Source organism: Myotis brandtii, unplaced genomic scaffold, assembly GCF_000412655.1.
Source record: "Myotis brandtii unplaced genomic scaffold, ASM41265v1 scaffold1083, whole genome shotgun sequence".
Lineage (NCBI taxonomy): Eukaryota > Metazoa > Chordata > Mammalia > Chiroptera > Vespertilionidae > Myotis > Myotis brandtii.
This window is the reverse complement of record NW_005353685.1, coordinates 173591-199180: the sequence shown is the minus strand read 5'-3', so window position 1 is coordinate 199180 and position 25590 is coordinate 173591. Positions and strand designations below refer to the sequence as shown.

The 25590-nt window shown below is 36.6% G+C and overlaps 2 protein-coding genes across 2 annotated transcripts in view; both read right to left on the bottom strand.

The window, feature by feature from the left end:
* The window catches only part of HFM1 (HFM1, ATP-dependent DNA helicase homolog), a 98307-nt gene that overhangs the window by 3320 nt on the left and 69397 nt on the right, over positions 1-25590 (bottom strand). The window contains exons 31-36 of the mRNA XM_005857197.2: positions 18666-18746; positions 18309-18424; positions 16081-16160; positions 15057-15160; positions 2813-2923; positions 1180-1270 (exon numbers count right to left, since the gene is read on the bottom strand). Of these exons, the coding sequence (XP_005857259.1) occupies positions 1180-1270; positions 2813-2923; positions 15057-15160; positions 16081-16160; positions 18309-18424; positions 18666-18746 (583 nt within the window). The remainder of the gene's footprint in view (positions 1-1179; positions 1271-2812; positions 2924-15056; positions 15161-16080; positions 16161-18308; positions 18425-18665; positions 18747-25590) is intronic.
* Positions 12486-12950, bottom strand: LOC102251745 (UPF0729 protein C18orf32 homolog). The gene has a single exon (XM_005857196.2). It carries the CDS (start codon positions 12878-12880, stop codon positions 12650-12652), a length of 231 nt encoding a protein of 76 aa, XP_005857258.1. The 5' UTR covers positions 12881-12950; the 3' UTR covers positions 12486-12649.

Below are 25590 nucleotides of genomic sequence, written 5' to 3'. Positions count from 1 at the left end.
CACGTACAACCCAGCGAAAATAACAAAATACGGTTTACTTGTTCGGATGGTGTGCGAGAGTGACACCGGCTATATCTGCAATATGGAGATATACACTGCTGAAGGAAGGAAATCTTAGGTGATACCTTACTGCCTACTATGGAGGTAAAAAAACTAGAGGCCTCTAGGCTACATCCAAACTACAGACATTATAATTATTACTTTTGGAGGAGGGCACTAGAGATTATCACATTTTTTAAAATTAGTTGTCAAAATTACAAGTCAGGAGATATCACATAACATTTTAGATGCCTAGCATTTTATTTTTTTAAACTAGAATATTTGACAATACTAGACACTCATTTCCTGCATAGCAACAACTCGTTGGAGCTGAGCAGTGGTTTCTCTCTTTAGATGGGATACTCTACAGTTGGCTTTGACTCACCAAGTCCTGAAGTCAGGTTGAGTCTGTAACCTACCAGATGCCTACAGACTCCTAATATGGTGCCTAATATGGCATTTAAGGTTCTTCACAATCAGACCTCAGCAATTTCAGCCTTAATGCTGTGGTCAGACCACACTTTATTGATCCTTGAGCATAAGGATGCCTTTTAAAACCTTATCCCTTGCACATGCTTCTTCTACTTGTGCCTTATTGAACTCCTATTCAGCTTTCAAGTCTTGTGAAAAATGAAGATTCCTGGGCTCTAGCCCCAGAGACCATGATTCAGTAAGTTTAGTGTGGGGCCCAGGAGTGTGCATTTTAAACATCACCCCCTAGGTCAGTGGTTCTCAACCTTCTGGCCCTTTAAATACAGTTCCTCATGTTGTGACCCAACCATAAAATTATTTTTGTTGCTACTTCATAACTGTAATTTTGCTACTGTTATGAATCATAATGTAAATATCTGATATGCAGGATGGTCTTAGGCGACCCCTGTGAAAGGGTTGTTCAACCGCCAAAGGGGTCACGACCCACAGGTTGAGAATTGCTGCCCTAGGTGATTCTGATGCAAGTGGTCTGACAACAGCACTTTGAAAAACACAGTTCTAAGATTAAGAGGATTTAGTTTGGCTAATACTTTACAGCTTCTCTGACATCTTAAGACTTGATGCCCATCTCCAATTACATTTCAGGAGAATATAAAATTGTAAAAAGTTGTACAAACTTGTATTCCAAACCCAAGTTCTAAAACTTGCCTGTTTGACATTTCTCTTTGGAATTTGCTCTCTGACTCTTGGAGGCATAGTTCATGTTCCCTGGTAGTTGAACTCAAAGTGTTTCCAAATCCTATATAAAGAGATAACATTTTGAAATAAAATGCCAGGAAACAGCTGAATGGAGCTTTTCACAAGATCTAAAAGGGCTCACTTTATGCAACAGATATAACCTGGCTAAGGAAGGAATGCATAATTCTTCTCAATAATAAAATTTCATTTGCATAGCTAAATAAGGGAACAAAAATAAGAGAGTAAAACCACGAAATATGTAGGGTAGCTTATTAGTTACTATATTAAAAGGTCTCTAAGTCACTATTATTTACTTACTAGAGGCCCGATGCACAAAATTCATACAAGGGGCTTGGCCCTCACAGCCATGGCGGCTTGCCTTTCGGCCCTCGCAGCCCTGGCTTCGTCCAGAAGGACATTCGGAAGGTCGTTCGGCTGTCTGGTCTAATTAGCATATCATGCTTTTATTATTATAGATTTTTAATTCATGTAAATGATCAAATTAAAGTTCATTCAATATTTTCAATGGTCTACACATAATTAAGTTAATTAAAATGTTTCTATACACAGGGAAACATATATTGTAATTGATTTTCCCAGTGTCAAAGCTATGCCTCATAGGATTAGGCTGCCTCGAATGATCAGTATAAATTGTTTCTTAACTTGCAGTAGACAGTGCTTTTAATTTTGAGGTAGGGACCAGTAGTTGTCTTGTAATATAGGAAATTGTGCCTACTGATCCCATGCTGGAGATTTTTCTGGTCTACGCTGTGAAGGTGGTCAAATCCTATTCCTTCTGAAAGGAGTATTAGCTCTTTAGGTAATTCTTAGAACCCTGAAACAATATTTCAACTTCTATTTGCTTCCTTAAGAAAGCCTTTTAAAAAATAGGACTGGGGTGGATACATTAAGAGTCAACTATAATTCTGAGGAAATGATTTCCCTTCTTGCAGCCATCATGGGAGAGACTGTCATCATCTCACTGTCATGTCATACACTTACCAAGATTTCCACTTCACTGTTTTAGTGAACAGGAGTAAGTCTGCCAGTAACTCAAGGAACTAAATCCCATTATTTTTGGATTGAATATGACTTAAATACAATATTTAATGCAAAGAAACAAATCCTTTCCTATTTATTTATACCTGATAAAGTTAATAGTTCTCCTATAAATAAAAGTTATCTTTTATTTTCTTGGCTAGCCGATGAATACTTTTAGAAAGGAAATATTTTTGTCCCAAATATTAGCAGACCATGTGTGATCTTAGAATGGAGAGCTGGATAGTTTGTTTTATGAGAAAAAATTGAATAAGCAATCTGAATTTGAATAGGGTCTTTAACTAGATAGGGGAACAACAGAATAGAAAAAGCTTATTTGTATACTATCCTCATGGGATGACCTTGACCCTTGTCCTCAGGAGGAGGAAATGCTATCTGTGGAAGGGTCGAATTTTCAGTTTTGCTAAAAATTATAATCTTAACAAACCAAAGGTAATTAAGCAAACAAATAAAAAAAGACAAAAAAAATTAGTCCCAGAGGCTGAACTGAAAAAAATTCAAAGAATATCTCAAGAAATTACTTCATGCTAACATACAATTTTACCTGATGTGTTTGTGTTCTTATCAGCTGAAAAGCTAGTAACTTCCATTAAGTTCTCATCATCAAAATCATCCCAAACTTCATTTTCCAATTCGAAGTTCACATTCAAAACTTCTGAAAATGAAGAGTTGTTTTTATCCACATCTATCAAATTCTGGTTTCCAGATGCATTAAGATTTCTGTTAAATAGCACTGCTTGAGGGGCTTTCTCATTTAAAGTTGTAGAATAGATCCAGCTAGAAAAATCTGCCATGCGTATGAATAAAAGAGTTTAGGTACTTTTTAAACCATAAGCATATCATCTACTGATCTATCAAACATATCTTTTAAGTATAAAACAGAGGTCTTGAATAGTAGTTTTCAAAAGCATTGGGTCAAGCATTATTGAATACTGTGTTTAACCAATTCTACTCACTCAATTACACACACTGATAGTTGCTGACTTTAATTTTTAATGGATTCTTGTAGATTAAATAAAATTTCCATCTTAATTCCTCTATGAGAATAACCCCACTCCAAGCTAGAGTTATTATTAGAAAATGGTCTTCCTCCCTTCAGCTCTTCTCCCTACAAGTTAATTTTGAGTGTTTTTATGAAATATATTTATCCAAAATATATCTTAATTTTTCTCCTGCTAAAAAATCTTTAGTGTTATACACTGTTTGAAGGCTGGGCTTAGAGCCAGACTACCTGGGTGAAAATTCCACCTTCCTCATTTACTAGTTGTATGATCTTAGACAAGAAGCTTAAACCTGCTGAGCCTAGTTTTCTCCTCTGTGGAATGATAATAATATCTACAAGATTGTTATAGGGACTAAACGACTTCTCTTATGCAGTTTTCCATGACAGTGTGCTAATAATTGTTTAATGACTGCTTCTCCAAAAAGTATGAATATACATACATATTGTTTATGTATTATATATATTTATTATAAGCAAAGAATATGCAGCACACAATTTGCAAATAATAAAATATACAGCATGCTTTATTATAAGTTCCATATATCTAATTGATTCTCACTGAATGTTTTCATTGAATTTTGCCAAACTTTTACATCTATGGTTGCAATTGACAAGTGAATGTAGTTCTCACATGAATGTTGTTTGATATTTTTGTTGACGTTAACAAATAGGATAAAAGTTAAATAACAAAGACATATGTTGGGACTTTACCCATTCATCCACTGACTCAAGCAACTTCTTTGCTGAATTGGATTATATTTTTCAAATACTAGATGAATACTCCCTCAGTTTTTGTGTGCTATTCACAATGTAATGGCTACGGACACAATACACTTCTAAATTTAATTTGTACTATTAACATTTTCTACATCACTTTTTAAAGTCTAAACAACAAACAAAACAATAAACCAAGTCTTGATTTGTGTGTTTGCTGATTTCCATGGTATAAATACTTCCACTATGGTTGATTTTAAGGTATCAACATAACATCACTGAATGCAAAGTTGAAAAGAAAGGCTAATAGCACCCTATTGTATAATATTTTCACTATATAGATACAAATATAGATGTAAAGAATCTCAAGAACACAGATAATAAAACATAGTAGAATAAATAGGATCTGATTAGTTTTGAGTATTTATAGCCTTTGTGTTTAATATTTTATTTAATTGAAAGTTTATATATAATTAAACTTCTAATAATAGTTCAAAGATTCCCAAAATTTTAATAATAATCTCTCATAAGCCAGTATAAGCTTGCTCCAATCACTGCTAAGTTTCCTTCATTTTAAAGATCCTCTATCTTCTTCTTCACCTTTCCAAATCCTATTTTGTCCTTCAACTGCACCTACAACTACAGTTCACATTATTCTACTTTGTCCTTAAACTTCACCTACAACTACAGTTCACATTATTTTGTATATTGGTACACATTCACAATATAATATGTCCTAAAAATAGAACTAGGTACAAAGTGCATAGGGAATAGGACCTAAACTTACAACGGCAGTCAGAGTAACCACCTTTCAGATAGTAACATGGTAAGACGGTAACATTGGAATTTGAACTTGATAGAATTTTGTGACTATGGAGCAGGGAAAGAAGGAAAGTCAAGATATTCCATGAAGGGAGAACAGTATGTGAAAAGCATAACAGTATGAGAGACAAGGGAATTTGGAAAACTGTATGTTTTTAGATTTTATGGAACACAAAGTAGAAGGAGAAGGCAGGGCCCACTGAGATTGCATAGGCAGTTAAGTGTGAGAGTGTGTTGAAGCTTGTTTGACATGTTAAGAAATTTACTTTATTTTCTTATAGGTAATGAATATTAAAAATATTTTAGCAAGAAGCTTACATGATCAGGTATGCCTATTAGATCACTTGGAATAGTATGAATTAGAGGATGAGATTGGAAGCAAAGAAAAAAAGTTAAGAAAGCCACTGCAATAAGTGAAAGACAATGAGTATTTAAACTAGAGTATCAGCAGAAGAAACAGAGAGGAAAAAATAAATATAGAGATGTTTAGGTGGTAAAATACATAGGACTTGGTGATTAATTACATGTGAGGTAAGATATTTAGGCTGACTCTTTTCTGCCTTTTAGCAGTTTGGAAAATAAGAGAGTTCTTTTACTCAGCTAAAGAAAAATGAAAAGGAGCAGAGTGAGGTATAGAGAAAACAGAAAGAAAGAGTTCAGATACTGACATGTTAACTTTTAGGTGGATATGTCTAGAAAGGTGATACATAAATGGGTCAGGGGCTAGACAGAAAGATCTAGATGGGAGTGTAGATTTAGAAATCATCCAAATATAGGTAGTAATTGAAGACATGGGCTTAGGTGACATTGCCTAAGAAAGGTTTATAAAGTGAGAAGAAACAAACAAACAAAAAGGATCCTTTTGCAACATCAACAGAAAGAAAAGCCCAAGCAGTTGAAGAAGTAGCAGGAGACCCAATTTTGAGCGGTTTAATCGAAACCAAAGGAGAGATTTCCAAAAGGAAGGACAAGACAGAGTGTCAAATACTACAAAGCTCAAAGAAAATGAAAGTTGAAAGGAGTTCATTGAATTCAGCATGTAGGAGGTCACTAAATGGTCTGAGAAAAAGCAGTTTCAAAGGAGTGATGGAGAACTCAAATTTTAGTGAATGAAGAGTGATAAGGAGGTAAAGAAGTGAGCACAGTGAGTATAAATTGCTCTTTCAAGAATTTTTGTTTCAATGGGAAAGAAAGAGATAGAGAGTATAAAGACTATTGATTCTGTTTTTAATCTGCCTGGCATGCTTTTCTTTCTTTTAGTAGGAGTATCTTTCTTGTTCTTTGAGGAAACTGCCTCCAACATTCCATGTGATGCTGGTGAGGATGTCATTCATTGCACTCTGGCTTCCCCAGCGCCACAGTGGGTGGAACACATGACCCAGTCTTCAGGGTACAGGGAATGCTTAAAGCAGGGGTGGGGAACATCCAGCCTGAGGACCATATAAGGCCTGAGAAATTTGGTCTGGCCCTGTCAAGGGACTTTGAGGAAACTGCCTCCAACATTCCATGTGATGCTGGTGAGGATGTCATTCATTGCACTCTGGCTTCCCCAGCGCCACAGTGGGTGGAACACATGACCCAGTCTTCAGGGTACAGGGAATGCTTAAAGCAGGGGTGGGGAACATCCAGCCTGAGGACCATATAAGGCCTGAGAAATTTGGTCTGGTCCTGTCAAGGGATTAGGGGTGAGTTAATTAAACATTTGACCAAATATAGTAGGCTAATTTGTAAGTTGATAATTTTGTATGGCCCTCGAATGATGTTAAAAATATCCCAATGGCCCTTGGCAAAAAATAAAAAAGGTTCCCCACTCCTGGCTTAAAGAATGAACACAACACTCAAATGAGGCCAGTTGGGATGAATTCTGGTCTGCCAAAGCTAATAGGGAACACTGCATTTTTCTACCGAAGCTGTTAAACTGGGAAAATGTGAGTTGGGGGCATATTACCATGTGAGAAACCCCATTTAAAAAATAAAGCCAATTAATAACCAGGATATATAAATAAATGAGTGAAAACCAGAGGCATAATGGGATCATTTGAATGCCTGGATCTAGCAAGATTAAAGCCAGATAACCTGTCTGGACTTAGCTTACATGAGATAATTGGTTTCCTTTTTTTGAATAGAATTTCTAGAAGTCAAAAAGGCCATAACTAGTTAGTTGGGGACATGGAGCTGAATAGAAAAGAGATTTGAGCATATTTATATGCTAAAGAGAAAGAGACAATAGGGAAGAGAGCTTGTAAAAATGTGGGGAAAAGGAGAGGGATAAATGGTCTTTAAGTCCCAAGTAAGACAGGATTGGAAAGATTAAGATTGCCAGTGGAAAGATAAACCTTGAATAGAAGAAAAGATCATTCTTTTTTAAGACAAATAGAAAGTTAATGATGGGTGCAGAGACAAAGAAATATAGAGTTGTGGGGTGGAAAGTTGAAAGAGTTCATATATTATTGGCTCAATTTTTAATTCTCACTGATAACTAAAAGTCAATTTCAATTTATAAAAATGGCACTGGACTGGGAATCAAAAGATATGGATTCTATTTCTGGTTCTGCCATTAATTAGATATGATTTTGGACAAGTCATTTAAACTCTCAAAGTTCTTGGCTTCTTTCATGGTAAAATGAGAAATTAAAATGTTATGATTCAACATGCTTTCTCATAAAATTTCTGGCATTTTTCTTCTTCCCTTTTGGAAATTGGAATACAGATAATAAAACTTGCTGTTTTTCTAAAAACATTTCTAAGAGCAATATTAGAATAGATTTATAGTATGTTTTGTCACCACAGGCTAATGTGTGAAAAGTATAATTTACACTATTATTAGTAATAATAGTACCAAATACTATGGTAAGAGTTTTACATACATTATCTCATTTAATGCTAAAATATAACCAGATGAGGGTATCAAGAAAAAAGGATAAGTATAGTATGAAAGGTTACACAACTACTAAATGGCAGAGCTAGAATCCTATCTAATAAAAGAGTGATATGCAAATTGACCATCACTCCAACACACAAGATGGCCAGCAGGGCAGGGCAGTTGGGGGGAACCAGACCTGCAGGGGAGGGCAGTTGGGGGCGACCAGGCCTGCAGGAGAGGGCAGTTAGGGACAATCGGGCCGGCAGGGGAGCAGTTAGGCATTGATCATGCTAGCAGGGGAGTGGTTAGGGGTGATCAGGCTGGCAGGCAGAAGCAGTTAGGGGCAATCAGGCAGGCAGGCAGATGAGTGGTTGGGAGCCAGCAGTCCTGGATTGTGAGAAGGATGTCCCAGATTGGAGAGGATGCAGGATGGGCTGAGGGACACCTCCCCCTCCCTATGCACGAATTTCATGCACTGGGCCTCTAGTATACTATATAGATCCTTCTTTCAAAAGAGGGGTAGTCACTGCAGGAGAGGGGAAGAAAGATGGCAGATGTGGTCATGGGCAGAGACAAGTGACAGGAGAAGTGCCTCCTGTCGCTGCCCCTGTCCTGCATCTGGGTCATCATGAAGAGCTCACCTGAGGTGTCCAGAATCAAACAGGAAGCACTCATGCTCACGGTTAATGCTATGGAACTCTTTGTTCAATATCTAGCCACCTATTCCTACAGACATGGCAGTGGAAAAGAAAAGAAAGCACTTACAATGATTTATTAAATACTGCAGAAGAATCAGAAACTTTCCAATTTCTTGCAGACATATTATCAAAGAAGATACCAGCCAGAGATTTGAGCATATTTATATGCTAAAGAGAAAGAGACAATAGGGAAGAGAGCTTGTAAAAATGTGGGGAAAAGGAGAGGGATAAACGGTCTTTAAGTCCCAAGTAAGACAGGATTGGAAAGATTAAGATTGCCAGTGGAAAGATAGCGGATGTGGTCATGGGCAGAGACATGTGGGGAAAAGGAGAGAGATAAATGGTCTTAAGTAGAAGAGAGAAGAGGAGGAGGGGAACAACAATGTTGATGAAAGTGATGATGAAGCAGAATCCTACACCCCAAACAAAATTCTTTTCAAGTCCACCTAGTGAGGAGGATCCTGGATTAGCCCAGCCTTCAGTCTCCTGACCTTTCAGAGGCTTCAGAGACACTGTGCTCCTTCCTTGGATGCAGGGCCTGATGCACCTACACCATAAATGTCCAGAAGGAAAGTTGTCAGGCCCACAATGTAGTTGGAGGGCACGAAGAGAGAGCTGTCTGTACAGCCAAAGACAATTCTGCTTAACTTTCATTGAGGGATAGAATTCAAAGAGCTTCTAAATACCAGGTATGTAAAAGCAACTACATTCAGTTTTAGCTCAATGTAGTTTATGTAACATTGTATGTAGTATGTTACATTTACATTTTTGTATTTCAAGAAAATTTGAATATTTGTCTAAATACTGCATTTTGAACTTAAAAGTTTTTTTTATTAAAAGTTGTATTTTTTAAAAAAAAAAACTCCTGTGTAAAACCTTATGTATCAGAGCTTTTGTTAGCTGGAAGATTTTTGATCACTTCTTCAATTTCTTCAGTAATTATTGGCCTATTGAGGTTTTCTGATTCTTCTTGGTTGAGTTTTGGGAGCTTGTATTTTTCTAAGAATAAGCCCATTTTGTCTATGTTGTTCATTTTGTTGGAATAGAGTTGTTCATAGTATTTTTTCATAATTGTTTGTATTTCTGTGGGATCAGTTGTTACTTCACCTCTTTCATGTCTGATTTTATTTATTTGGGTACTCTCTCTTTACTTCTTTGTGAGCCTGGCTAGAGGTTCATCAATCTTGTTTATCCTTTCAAAGAACAAGCTCTTGGTTTTGTTGCTCTTTGTATTGTTTACTTGTCTCTATGTTGTTTTTTTCTGCTCTGATCTTTATTATTTCCTTCCTTCTGCTTATGCTGGGCTTTTCTTGTTGCCTTCTTTCTAACTCTTTGAGTTGTAGGGTTAGATAATACCCATTTTTCTTGTTTTTTGAGGTAGGCCTTTAGAGCTATGAACTTCCCTCTCAAGACTGCTTTCACTGTGTCCCAAAGATTTTTGATTGTTGCCTTTTCATTGTTTTTTTGTTGCCATGATGCTTTTTATTTCTTCTTGATCTCTTTGGTAACCCAATCATTGTTTAATAGCATGCTATTTAACCTCCAAGTGTTTGATTTTTTCATTGCTTTTATTGTAGTTGATTTCTACTTTTATGCCATTGTGACCTGAGAAGATACTTGATATGATTTCTATATTCTTGAATATGAAGAGACTTTGCCTGGTCCCTGTATGTGTTCTATCTTTGAAAATGATCCATGTGCACTTTAGAAGAAATTCTATTTTGTGGCTCTCTAGTGGAATGTTTTAAGATGTCAATTAATTCCATCTGATCTAGTGAGTCATTTAGGATTACTGCTTCTTTGCTGATTTTTTGTTTAGAGGATTTATCCAGTGGTGTTAGTGGGGTATTAAAGTCCCCTATATGACTGTATTGCTGTTGATCTCTCCCTTGATATCATCCAGAAGTTTTTTTATGTATTTGGGTGCTCCTTTATTGGGTGCATATATGTTTACCAGAGTTATATCTTATTGTTGAGTTGCTTCCTTTAGTTATCTGAAGTGGCCTTCCTTATCTCTTGTTATGGCCTTCACTTTGAGGTCTATTTTGTCAAATATAAGTATTGCTAACCCAGCTTTTTTTTTCATTTCATTCACCTGAAAAACCCTTTTCCATCCCCTCACCATTAGTCTGTGTGACTTCTTTGTTCTGAGGTGGGTCTCTTGTAGACAGCAGATATATTGGTTATGTTTTCTTATCTAGTCACTCTTTTGATTGGGGCATTTAATCCATTTACATTTAAAGTTATTACTGATAGCTACTTGTTTGTTGCCATTTTTATTCTTTATAGCGTTTTTTAGCTCTATATCCTCCATTTCTGTCATGTTTTTTTGTCTCCGCATTTTTTATGCTTTCTTGGTGCACGCCCTAGTGGTCTTTGTGCGCAGTCTTGTTGTAGTTAAGCCTTGGTTGTTATAGTTAATACTAGGGGGATTTGGCCTCCAGGCCAACTGGCTGTGAGAATCAGCTGTGTCTGCAATGGGAAAACTTCCCTCTGGGGAGGAGGTGCTAATCTAGCCTTTGCCTGAGGCTATCCGGCAAATGGCTCTGTGCAGGGCTTGGGCGGGGCGGGTTGCACGGGATCAACAGGGCGGGCGGAGTGAGCAGTTATGGCTGCTCTCAGTCCCATCCCCAGAGGCTCTGCCTCTCAGAGTCCCAGAACCGCTGCAAACCTCGGAGAGAAAGCTGCCCTCGCATTCCGACTGATGCCAAGTCGTCCTGCTTCTCTCGTTTGAGTCTGGGTCCCTAGAGACTCGCCCAGAACTGGAGCTCAGAGTCTGAGACTTCCTCCCGATAAACGACAACGATTGAAAACGACAACCGCGCCATCAGCCACCAGCCCGTTCTGCGCGTACCTCCGCACCTTTGTATTTTCCGCACTGCGCCTCCTCTGAGTCTCGGCACGCTGTTCTCCTTCCTTCTACATTTACATTTTTGTATTTCAAGAAAATTTGTCTAAATACTGCATTTTGAACTTAAAAGGTTTTTTTTTTATTAAAAGTTGTATTTTTTTAACTTTCCATTGCACTGTTTTACTGTGAACATCTGCTATTTTTGTAATATAGTTTTTATACTTTAAACAACAAACTAATCAACTGAATTTAGTTGCTAAAGGGAATTTATCTTATCCCTCAGGTGGGTTGGGGAAGAACACTTGAAACCTACTGATTTCTATCAAATGAAGACCAGGGTGAGTCACTGACTTGCTCACACAGAGTTTAACAGAGCCTTGGTTAGGACCCAGGACTTCATTGGGGACTCAAAGGCAGAAGTCTTCCAACCATTCCCTGCCTCAGAAAGAATAAGTAAATATGATATAAAGATATGGTTCATCACCTCTGAACATTTATAAGTCCCTAAAGTGAAGCAGCCCAGGAGTGAAAGACCATATAGAGGCCCAGACCAGCAAAGAACTGTCCAGTCATGTCACTGTTGTTGAAAACCACTAAGTTTTGGAGTGTCTTGTTATGCAACAATAATAACTGATACAATCTACTTTAAAAAATAATATATTGTTGTCTCAGAACTGTCCATATGCCAGCACGCTATTATAATTCTGCTTTCTGATACAGTGAAAAATGTCCCTTTTAAGAAATATTTAAACTTAAAAAAAAGAAAAAAAAAGAAAAGCCAAACCCCAACCACAAGCTAAATTGAATATTTAATACATTCTGTAGGAATAGAAGGAATGCAACAAAGATTAGAATTTTATAATATACGTTAGACATTTATGTAAAAACTGTTCCATTTTTCCCAAAGAAATTTCCTCAATTTCTTGTCTTTGCTATTTTCTTCAGAGCAATAACCTGTAATTTCTACTCTCGCAGATAAGGGGCTCCATTGTGCTGGGCAGTAATTATAACTTTATGTTTCAAGTCATTATCACCTCCAAACACTCCCTTTCATTTATTTCACTGCACAGTCTCACTGTACTGTTTCATAGTGAAAACAGACTCCACTCAAATTCAAAGAGCCTGAACAGAAGCTAGAAGCCCAGGGATGTTTAGGTACTGCTTTAGTAACAATGTCTACTGGCACAGACCTCCTATTCATTCATACTATTAAAGCTATGTTAATGAAAAAGGAACTCGGGAATGAGATCATTAACTATAACTAAATACATTCTAAATATAAATACCATGTGTTTCCTGATCAGTATCAGGCAAACATCTAAACCATCCACCCCTAGTTCTAAGAGAAAAAGGTCAGAGACAATTACAAAGAAGGTGCTTCACATTATTAGGTCCATTTTGAAAACAAGGAGGTTCCTGAGTCAATGCCTTTAGTCTTTCTTTTTATCAGAGATTTCTGTTGATCCTGATGTTCGTAATCCATTTATGTCTGCACCCTTATAGTCTATTTTGCCTTTGCTCGTGTCATTGGATTCTTGCACAGCTTTTCTAGGCCATATGCGACTAACAAAGGGGGAAATCAGAGGGTATATGTATGGCTCCAGGAACTTTTTGTAGATCCAGAGCAGAACTGGAATGACGATACAAGGAATGCACACCATTGTCCCAGGTGGGAGCTCCTGAGCCACAACCACCAAACCCAAATGGAAATGTTTGCACTTCCGGAGGGAGGGACCTCAAAAGTTGCATGTATTTTTGCAGTAAATGCTCTGTAGATCAAATTTTAGAACCCTCTATTATTCTAATGCCTTCCTTATTACCTGTGACACCTTTGTGAAATTTAAAAATAAGCATTTTTAGCATTTTTATCCCTAGAGAAAAATTTCAAGTCAAATCATAAATCTAAAAAGAAATTATTACCTCTGCATAAGCATATTCTTCTTAAACATTTTAGAATCTTTTGTATATTGAAGATATCTCATTTACTATTCCTTTCTTTACACCCACGATAACTTTTTATTATCCACAAGAGAAAACCATAAGCTCTGTATTTTTTCACATTGGGTAAATTTTTGGCTCTTATCCTTTTAATCTTTTAAAAAAAATTGAGTTAGTTACACCCAGTAAAAGCATCCTTAATGTTCAATCTGTTGGTTGTGTAAGCAAGCAGTTCCATCACCCCAAATATTCTCACATACCTTTTTCCCTATTCCCAGGCAACCACTGATGTTTTCTGCTCTCTTGTTTTTAAAGTTTATTTTTTAAAATAAATTTTAAAATCTAAAAAAGGGGGGTAGCATTAAGCAACACAGTTTTCATTGGAGGTTAAAATATCATGATGAGACTTTTATATCATATATAAATTGGATTTGGAATAGTGGGTAGGAAAGAAATTAAAGCAGAAAAACTCTGTGAAAACAACATACTAGTAAAAGTAAGTACAGGGAAGGATAAACTCTGCTATGCAGTACAAGGAGTAAGTTAGAGGGCTATAGGTTGAAGGGAGATAAAAATAAGAAGGTTGAAAATCTTATACCTTCTAAGCATGTTGTAATGACATTCAGGCTTTGAACAATTGGAAAAATGCTCTGATACTCTAGGTGAGATCAGGGGATTCTTCTTAATCTTATATTGGGCCTAATGGCTATCATGGTGTCATAAGAAGTTGTGGGTACTCCAGCCCTTTCTTACTTAAGATCTTAAATTAGGGCTAGAAGAAGCATAATGACAGCTTAAAGAAAAGTGTGGCAATAGATACCAAGTCCACACACATGAAATTATTTTCAGAAAACCCCACGCTTATCATTTCTACATATAGCTACTGAAAAAACAACTCTATGGCCAGGATTATTTCTCACACATTTTAACAGACTGGTTATTAAATATGACCTAATATGATGCTCTTAATGGCAGGATCCAGACTAATGATGAACCAATCACAATATTGAAAATGTATATGCATTATCTCATTAATTGAATGACACAGATAAAAGGCAAACCTAGATTACACACCAGCTATATCCTATAAATTAGATTATATTCTTACTAGAGGCTGGGTGCACGAATTTGTGCACCTGTGGGGTCCCTTGGCCTGGCCTGTGGGGATCGGCTGAAACTGGCTCTCTGACATCCTCTGAGGGGTCCCAGGTTGCGAGAGGGAGGTTCTTGGGTGGCGCACCCCAGTATCAGGCTCCTTCCTCTCTGATTCTGGGTGTGTTACCCGAGAACCGCAGCTGCCAAGTCACTGCAGCTCGGCAGCTCCTGCGTTGAGTGTCTGTTCCCTGGTGGTCAGTGTGTGTCATAGATACTGGTCGGCTGCTTAGGCTTTTATATATATAGATAGATCACAGAAATTGTAAGAGTCATAGGTTTTAGAGATATTAAAGGTCACCTAATTTAATCTCTTAATTTTAAAGGTAAGGCCCAAAGAAATAATTTTCCCAAGGTCACATGGTCATTTTGTAAAATTGGACTAATTTTATAAACAACATTATTTTAAATAATTCTAAAGATATGTAAAAGTAATAGTTCAGCATTTTAACACCTTCTGTACTCAAAGATCCCTTATTTCCTCAGCTTTTCCTCATAGTATCTTTAAATAAAAATAGTCAACCCTATGTAAGGAAGATTTTTTTTAAATTCTAAGACATATATAGTAAGACCATCTGAAATAACAGATCCAAAGAATTTAAAATTGGTTCAATAACCCAAGAGAAAAATGTTGCCAAATTTATAATCATAATGATTTCAGATGTTGATTTTTCAATAACATTATTTGTTAATCCAAAATAATGATAAATCATATTCTCTCTCAAGTCAATACCAATGGTAATTTACCTTTATCTTGATAATCAGATGGTTCTTGTTGAACATTTGCACAGATTTCATGCTGATCCCTCTGCTCCAGTATAGATAATTCAGGTGTGTTTAAATATTCTGACCTTTATAAAGATAAATAAAACTTTAAAAATTCTAAAGAAAATAATGAAATTAATCTGACTCTGAAAAATACTTATTCATATAAATGAAAAAAAAGGGATGGTTCGTTCACTCAACATTTCTATGATAAACTGTAGCAGCCTGGGTAGTAAAGGGTAAAAAACAGGTTTTAATAGAATCAAGAGATACTTAGTCATCTTTATATGCCCCAAATATGTAGACTATCTGCTATCTATGTATAGCCTTAAAAATCTGTTGCTAATGCTACTTTCTGTTGGATAAAAAAGATAGGATCTCTTGAAGTAGTGTTGGCACCTGTTCTGCATGAGTTAAGTATATTAAATATCATCCTTGCATATAAAATTCCCTTATCTGAATGGGAAATGACATATATTATTGCCATCCAGGCATCAAAACATAGGTAAAGGATGCTGACTTATTAACTAGGAATACGAGCTTCAGTTATTTCACCTATACAATGGAATAAAAGTACCTTATGTTAAGGGCAAAAGACATAATATATAAAAGTAAAAATTTTTAATTATAAAGTATTTTATAAATCTGAGGTATTATTGATATACAGTAGACCTCTAAATGGAAAAGGTTAGACTTTGTACACAAACATGAATTCTCTTATTAAACTATACTCTTGTCACCTGTTAAATTTAGAAGGCAGAGAGAGCCTGATAGAATGACATATAGGATGGGTAGTTTCCCAGGGAAGAAATTATTCAATGAATGTTAAAGTATTCTTTAACAGTAGAGTTCTAAGAAGTTTAGGGTCTGAAAGATAATGTAACTCTTATGATGTCATTACCTTATGTAATCAAATTATTACCATGATTTGAAAGTAGCTAGTGACCACCCTTCTCTGGGTAAATGACTACTTGGAGGAACACAGAGTTTATGATGAATATTTTACCTTGATATACTAGGAAGAGAAGCTTTTGGAGTAAAACCAAACTCCTTAAGGTCCACACTTTGAGATTTATTCATTTGCATCTATTAATGAAAAAAAAGTTTGGCTAACCAATTTTACATCAATAAAGCTTTTGGAGTAAAACCAAACTCCTTAAGGTCCACACTTTGAGATTTATTCATTTGCATCTATTAATGAAAAAAAAGTTTGGCTACCAATTTTACATCAATACCTTTTAACAAATGAGCCAAATAGTAAAATTCCTGCTGGTACATAAAGACCAAAAACCAATGAATTCTGAAACTCAGGCTAGTTCTCAAATCATATTTCCTTCTTAGGCCCTTCTTAAATGTAGATATTCTTCAAGGTTCTTTGCTAGACATTATTCTCACTCTACACACTCTCAATCAAAGATTTCATCTACTCCCGTAGCTTTAGTGATTAACTACATGTGAATGACTCTCAAATATATATTTTTAACTTAGCTCTCTCCTAATTTTCAAACAGTTTTGTCTGGCTGTCTGTAAAACAACTTTAGCTAGACATATTGCAGGCCTCTAAATTCACTATTTCCCAAATTGAACTTATAGTGTCTCTACACCTCCAAGCTTGCTTTTCCTTCAGAGTTCCTACCCCAATGAGGCCCTACATTTTTTCCCAGTTGCTCGAGCCAGAAAGTTGGTCATTATCTTTAACTACTCCTCTGTCACCCCTCATAACCATTTAAGTACCAAGCTAGTTGATTCTATCTATGGAAAATATTTTATACTTCTCTGCATTGCTACTTGCCACTACACTAGACTAGGCAATCATCTTGCTTGCATTATTGTAAAACCCACCTAATGAATCCTTACGTTCCTTTTGTATCATTCGCTAATCCATTCTCTACATTGCATACATAATAAACTTTACCAAATGCAATTCTGATCATGCCACTGATTAAAGTCCTTCAGTGACTACCCAGTACTTTCAGGATAAAGTCCAAATCCTTAAAATAGCAAACAAATGTTTATGATCTAGCTTCTACTTACTTTTCTAGCTTCATCTCTCTCCACTCCCCCCACCACTTATAATTGAAGTCCACACATATTGTATTACTTCAATTTTCTAACTGAAGAGATCTCTATGTCTTTCTCAACTCTGAAACACTGCATATTCTCTACGTCTAGAATATTTTTCTGTCCCTCTCTACCACCATCCTGGTGCCCACCTCTTCATACCTGGCTTATGCCAATATATCCTTTAGGTCTCAATCATGATTATTAGGAATCTTTTCCTGACCTACCAAGTGTGAAGTGAATACACTTTCTATCTAAGTGCAAGTTATCCTACACTTCTGCCACAGAATCACCTATCATACTATACTGGAAAAGTCTATTTACTTAGCTATCTCCTTCACTCAACTGTAAGCTCTATGAGAACTAGGGTTAAAACTGTCTTATTCACCACTGTACCTTAGCACCTATTATAGTGCTTGGCATATTTTTGGTGCTCAATGACTATGGAAAGGAAAAAAAGCTAATATGGAATAAATATGAAAGAAAGGAAGGAAAAACTTGAGCAGCTAAAAAATTCTCTCAGATGGTAGTCATTTCAAACTGCATGCCTCTCCCTGTTTCCCAATATTCCCCTTGATTTAGCCTCAGGATTTGGGATCTTCATTCTTATACAAGCTCTAGAAAAGAAATAGCCACTCTGCCATCTTCTTGACGTGGTTATTTTGTGGCCTGACCCATTATTTTGCCCTGGCTATGATGACTTAGGCTTAGAATAAGTCTGCTAGTGACTAGCCTATCCAACAGTAGGAACTCCCATTTCTTCATTATTTGGAAGGGAGGCTCTTGCTCAGTACTCATCTAGGTGCATAAATCAAAATCAACTCACACTTCTCAGCCCAGTACAGCAAAGACTGAGCCAGGAAAGGGCAAGAGTGTCTAGTCTTAATTATTGAACCAAGCCAAGCTACATATCCCTCCTTTCTCAAAACAAAACTAAACAAACCCAAAAAACTAATGAGGGAAGAGTCAGTAAATATGTCCCAAAAGTGTACTTACAGATTGATTATTAAGAACTATAATACCTTTTCCTTTAAAAACAGTGTTATGAATAATGGCCATATTCCTAGTCAGGCCCTCAAGTACACTGTGGCTATCTACTTAATTGATACTCAGTAAAGGAATATTCATATACATTTAATTACAGAATAAGGGATAAATGCTATGAAAAATAACCTTGAGACGTTTAACTGGAGGAAGAGATGAAAAAGCATTTCTGTTTCTTAAATCAGATAAATATGAAGAAATTGCTGACTCTTTCATTTCTGACTTCTGTGCAACTCCAGTTTTACCTATGAAAAGAAATTATAGATTCTTTAGATTAAACTTCAGGTATTGTTCATAGAAAGCCAAATTTCTTTAAAATTTCTAATCTAATATTTACTTTTTCATGTTGCCCACAAGAGAAAGAAAACTATTTGTTACAAAATGCATAATGTAAATATCACACATAAATAATTAGGATGTAATTACTATTTATCAAAAATCTTTCAATTTTTAAAACCTGAAATAAACTTGTGTTATGGAACTCACAGCAGTCATGTCCACAAGTCTGTTTATTTTTACAGTGATGATTACATTCTCGGTTCCCAGGTTTTTTGCAGGTAGTCATTCCTAAATTAATATAAGATAAACCCACTTTTACTACATCTATTATAATGAATTTAATATAATGAAATTATAACCAGTCTCTCCTTTCAAACAATACAAAAAGACTATGATTTTTCACATTTCCTCCAATATTAACCCATTTAATATGTAATTTTTAAAAAGATAGTTCTGATAATAGTCCCTGTCCCACTATTAGTGGCAACTCAGCTTTTCAGAAGCAGCACTGAGCCATCTATAGGCTTTTGTTAATTTCCCTGAAATAAATAGAGTAACTCAGCACTTCTTGTCCTGAATGAGGTAAGAATAAGGGTGAAACTTTTTTGTTGCTTTGTACGTAAGCCTGAAGAACTAGGAAAGAAGCAAACCTCATGGCATTTTGATGGCATCACTGATAGCTACTAGAAGATAGGACACCACACATATTTAATAGATGTTAGAAATAAGTGCTTTAGGGGTACGAGAAATTTGCTATATAAATTCATAGAAAGGAGAGATTGCTTCCAACCTGATCCCCCAAATAGAATTAATATATTTGAATATGTAATTTATTCACTTATTGTATTTTAAATAGGCTTTTTCTTGATCTTAGCTCTCACTAGTAAAAAGGAGGAAGGGAGAAACATTTGAACTGGTCCTTGAAGGACAGAAAGGATCTGGACTTGAGAAGGGGAACAAGGAGAGATATCCCAGGGGAAGGACGTGTTATCCAAAGGAGCAAACTACAATGGCAAAAACAAAATCAGTTTACTTTTGCTAGAGCATAGATTTTAAGTGAACTAAAAATGTAGATAGTAAAGAGCTTTGAAACCTTTACAACCTTTTACTCTTCGTTTTTAGTGTCTTTGCTCCATCAGCCTTTTTTCAATGATAATATTGTGTACATATAGTGCCCTAGAGTAAATGAATAACCTGCTCACCACTATATGAGGCAACTGGCCAGATACCTTGAGGGCTAAGCAGATCAATGTATTGGGTACGGATTAAGTAATAAAACATCCCTGGCGACTGGAAGCTAATAGCTGAACAATATTGTTCCCAACTGAACATAAACAACTTTGGAAGAATATAAACAATACTCAGATAAGGCCACACTGACTATAGAAGACAGAGATAAGACTACAGTGCAATTATTTCTAAAACTGGAGATACTAGTAAGGACCCTCAAGAACCACAAAAATAACTAAACATCCCCCTCTTCTGGCTGACACAAATGACTACTATTTCTTTAATCCTTTCATCTCCAAGATAAAAAATACCAAAATATCCAACACTCCACTTTCTGAGAGCACCCAATGCAGAACTGACCCCTGCATTCTCTAAACCCTTCTAAGAATCACCCAGCACAAGTGGAAATACTCAAACAAGCTCCTCAACTCCCCGAGATGACTCACAGTTCTGCCACTGCTGTACTCTTCAACACAGGTGTGCTCCCAGCAATCTTTGGTTTAAAGGTTTTGACATTATACTCTACAAGGAAGGCTATGGCTTGCAAAGTTTTGCCCTACTTCTTGATCTCATCTCTCACAAGGCCAATTCAAACCGCACCTATATCATGGAGATCTATCCTAATCACCCTATCTGATTTCTTTTTCCTTTGAGCGCCTATGGCATTTTCTTTGTCCCTCTCTGCTTACTATATGCTGCCTTATATTTAATGTATTTACATAAAAAACATGGTGGAAAAGTAAAGGGCACCCTAAACTAGAGTAAGAGAACATGAGTTCTAATATGGGCTCTTATCTGTTAAAAATAGAGATTAAAAATAATACCTGCTCTATTTACCTCACAGAAAAGATAAAATCAAATATGTGAGAACACTTTACAAATCAAGGGATAAATATATTAGTGTATATGTTATCACTACTATTACATTAATTAAAGATTATATAGTGATTGTAACATTAAAATGGATCTGAATGCCATAAAGGAGAGGGGTACATGCTATTTGTTAACAGGGGATCTGTCCTGGTCAGGTCCCTAAGGAAGTGACAGTTGGGCTGAGGAGTAAAAGTGGGAGTTGACAAGGAAAAAGAGAGGAGAAAGAGTATTCCAGGCAGAAGGAATAACAGGTGCAGAAGCTCTATGACAAGGGAAAGCACCGAGAAACTGAAAGAAGGTCAGTGTGGCTGAGCTCAGCAGGTAAGAAAGAGAGAGTGTAAGAGATGAAACTGTAGTAGAAAGGTCAACCTGTGTTTGTAGGGAAACAGCTCCACCATGGCACCCTGGCAATTGCACATAGGCCATATAGGCAAGGCTCAACTATTTACAGAATGCCCTCTGATTCTATTTGGGCCATGTCAAGATAGGCAGTCTTGTGAGGAGAAGGTAAAGGTCATTTTTCATCTGCCTCCTTAGCTTGAAGGAGGCTATCTTGCATGCACCTGCCTAGAGGCAGTTTTCAGTAAGGCATAAGGACTTTTAACCTCACCCTTTTCAGGTACAGCTGCAGGCTATAAAACCACTTAGTTGCAACCTAGGGTTGACTCTTCAAAAACAAAGCAGCCTACCAGTCTCATCACCTGGCCCCTCCCAGCAAGCAGTTGATTACCTTGCTGATCTTGTTTTACTGTCTAAGTAATAAACTGTCTAAATCTATTTGGGTCTCTTGTGTCCTTAAATAGCCAAATCTATGGAGGCGAGGCAAGTCTACATAGCAGCTGCCACTGCACTGCTACTTAGGGACTGATTGACTACCTGACAGTATGGAACTTGTTAATGTTTTGAATCTTCTATTCTAAAAGCTATGGGGAGCCACTGAAGTATTTTAACCAAAGAAGGGACATGATTGAATTTGCATTTGGAAAAAAAATCAATCTATGGAGTATAATAAGGAGAATGGATTTGAGAGAGAACAGAGTGGATGCAAGGAAACTAGTTAACTTACATGTGGAATCTAAAGAACAAAATAAACAAAATTGAAACAGACTCATAGCTATAGAGAAGAGGCTGATGGTTGACAGAGGGGAGGAGGGTTTGGGGCTGGGTGAAAAGGTGAAGGAACTAAGAAGTACAAATTGGTAGTTACAAAATAGTCACAAAGATGTGAATTACAGCATAGGGAATATAGCCAATAATATTGTAGTAACTATGTATATAGTCAGGTGGGTATTTGAAATATCGAAGGGACCACTCTGTAAAGTATATAATTATCTAACCACTATACAGTACATCTGAAACTAATAAAGAATAATACTGAATGTAAACTGTAATTGAAAATATAATAAATACATAAATAAAACTAGTTAAGAAGTTACTGCAGTCATTTAAGCAAAAAAATGAAAGGTGATTCAGTCTAGGTGGTGGGAGAAATACAAAGAGAATGGACTGATTTGAGAGATATATAGAAGGTAAAAATATATTTTATGGAGAATTAAGTGGAGTGCTTTTCTTTCTTGAGCAGCATATTGTTGTCCCTTAAGTTTTATTGCCTTCCTTTTAGTCCAGCAATATCTACCTTAAGTTTAAGTTCATTTAATATTTCAAAGATAAAGACAAATACATGGAAACACTTCACCATTTATTCTCTCTTCATAGATACTTCCTTTCTAGAGACCTCCACCTTCCTCCTAATGCAATCTAGGCCTGTCCTAAAGTTGTCATCCTAAAACTTCCTTTCATTAAACTCCTGAACTGACTCTACTATTCCTAGATTCTTTGACTTTTCCTTTCTTGGTTAACTGTTTTGTTTTCTTGTGCTCATCCCCAAACTGCCCAAGAAAGGATGTGTGACAGTTAAACTTTCTGAATCCTTGAATGTATTAAAAAGTATCTTTATTTTACTTTCAAACTTAATTAAAAGTTTGGCTGGGTATAGGACACAGGATTTTTAAGTCTATTGTCTTCCAGCATCCAGTGTTGCTAATAAAAAGATTAACACAACTTTAATTTTTGTTCCTTGGAAGCATTTATGATTTTCTATTTGTGATGTTCTGAAATGTTACAATTAAGCCTCCTTTGTATATATCTTCCTTCATTCACCCTCACTAGCATTATGTCTTTTTGATGTGCAGATTTGTTTCATTTCAAGTCTATAAAATTTTCATAAATTATGTCTTCTGATTTGTCTCTTCTCTCTTTATGGTAAACTTATTAGTCAGCTATCAGACTCCTAGGTTACCCCTTTGTCTTTTATTTTTTGTCTCCTTGTATTTTTGCTTTCATTTAGTTTGTACTGACTTTATCTTTTGGCCCTCCAGCTAGGCTAATTTTTTTTCAATCACAGTTTTTATTTCCTTGTACTAACTCTTATTAATAGCTTTTCTCATGGCATCCTATTCTGTTTTATGATTTCAATTTAATATTTAATTTCTCTGAGGTTACTAATTAGTTTATGTTACATTTTATTACATTCCTGAAATATCCTATTGCTCTTTCATCCAATTTCTGTTTTATTTTGGGCTTTCTTTTATATGTTCCAGATTTTCCTCAAATATCTCTTCATCCTTGACTATCTGTCTATAAGGCAGTCAAATTCTAGCTCCATTTCACATATGAGAAAATTAATTCATACAGAGGTTAAGTAACACATTCAGGACTATGCAGATAATAAATAGCAAATTTCAGACTCTAATTCTGGTAATCTAATTCCAGAGCCTGATCACTCAACCACCCTGCCTTCCTAATTATTCTGCTGCCTTAGTTCTCCACAGAAAATGCATTTACTTTATTTAGGAAAAGAATCTACTGTTTTGGGGGTGGGAAGAGTAGGAGGAAATAGCTATTTCACAATAAGGAATAGAGAATGCTTCGTCCCTTAACCCAAGGACTTTTAATAGATGCATTTCTAAACATTACCACAAGATGGTGCACAATGACTACACACATCTGCTCCCAGTGGTGAAAACTAAGTAGGACCTGAGAGTCTAATTAGAGATTCTGGGACTCCCCAAAATTTCAAGGCAGAGTTAGCAAGTCTTGTCTGGAATTAAGACTGTATACAAGTGTTTTTATAGAATTATAGTATATGGATATCACCTAAGTGACAAAAACTTTTTACTATATTTCTGTTAGAAATGGCACTTAGGAAATATAAGTGCTCCCCTGCCTCCACTCCACTCCCTATATCAGTGATGGCGAACCTACGACACGCGTGTCAGAGGTGACACACGAACTCATTTTTTTGGTTGATTTTTCTTTGTTAAATGGCATTTAAAGATATAAAATAAATATCAAAAATATAAGTCTTTGTTTTACTATGGTTGCAAATATCAAAAAATTTCTATATGTGACACGGCACCAGAGTTAAGTTAGGGTTTTTCAAAATGCTGACATGCCGAGCTCAAAAGGTTCGCCATCACTGCCCTATATCCTGCAAATTGTCTGAATTTGTCTTAACAAATAAAAGCTTACAGAGATTGATAACTCAAAAAATAAGGTTCAAAGAGATAACTGACCTAAGTTAAGCTGTACTGTCATGTATACTGTAAAGAGATTGCATATTTCATCACTATCATAATCTGAAATTCATATTTTTAAAGTTTTGTCACATATTATGTTAAATTACATATAATTAATGTATGTCTTTAAAGCCCCCAGTTCCAAGTACTTAAAGCAAAATAAATTTATTAATGTCAACTAGAAATGTATTTAAGGAAAATACTTAAAATTATTTTAACAGGGCCATTATGGTTACTGGAGCAAGGGTCAGTTGCTTAAAAAAAATTCAGAGAAAGAAACTGAAATAGTGGCACCCATGACAAACTTAGCCTCACATCCTAATTTTAAATTCAAATAATTTGGTCTGTACATAAGCTACTGGAGTTAATATTGCTAAAAGTATTACTTAGACTTTTGCAGTTTCTGATTTATGTTAATCATAGATTTATGCACAGAGTGATTTTATTTATAAACTAGAGGCCTGGTGAACGAGATTCGTGCACTGGAGGGTGGGGGGGTCCCTCAGCTCGGCCTGCGCCCTCTCACAGTCCGGGAGCCCTCTGGGGATGTCTGACTGCCACGGAGGAGGAAGAGGCACCCACCAACACAGCTGCGCTTGCCAGCCATGAGCCTGACTTCTGGCTGAGCAGCGCTCCCCCTGTGGGGGCAAACTGACCACCAGGGGGCAGCTCCTGAATTGATCATCTGCCCCCTGGTGGTCAGTGTGTGTCACAGCAACCAGTCGTTCTGCCACTCAGCTGATTTGCATATTAGCCTTTTATTATAGAGGATGAAAACATTTATTATTTTTTTTGTCAAATATTATACTATAATTTTGTTATTTATTTATTAAGGAAAAGATTATATTGCTGAATTGAAGTTCTTGATTTTGCTCATATACACCAAAGAGTATAAAGAAAAGCAGCCCTGAGTTGGAACTTTTCTTCAGAGAGAGCCAGACTTAACCCAAGAGAACAGCTAGAAAGAGGTTTCCATTTGAGGGAGGAAGAAAATGGCGGAGGTATAGACGGACGTGTCCCGTGCCTTGTCCCGGAGCAGATAAGGGTGAGCAGCTGAAACGGGTAACATACAGCCTGAATAAGCAGAAGGTATTCAGCTGGGAGACAGTTTGCAGCCGGGAAAGACAGAGGACTCCCGGAGAAAGGGGATGGTTGGAGACTGCAGCTGAAATCTCTCCCTGTGCACTGGCTCAGCCATGGAGACCGCACCATCTTGAGTGGCTATTATTGGAAGCATATACATCCAAAGACCCGGCATCCATGGCATCCAGAGATCGGCTACTAACCTGGAAACAACGGATCTCAAGCAGCGCGACTACATGGACTTAGAGGAACCCTGCTCCTCCTCACGGAAAGCAGACAGAGAACTACATAACCAAACACCTGGAGAAGAGAGATCATGGTGAGACAAAGAACCAGCCCGCATATGAAAGAAAAACAGGCATCACTAG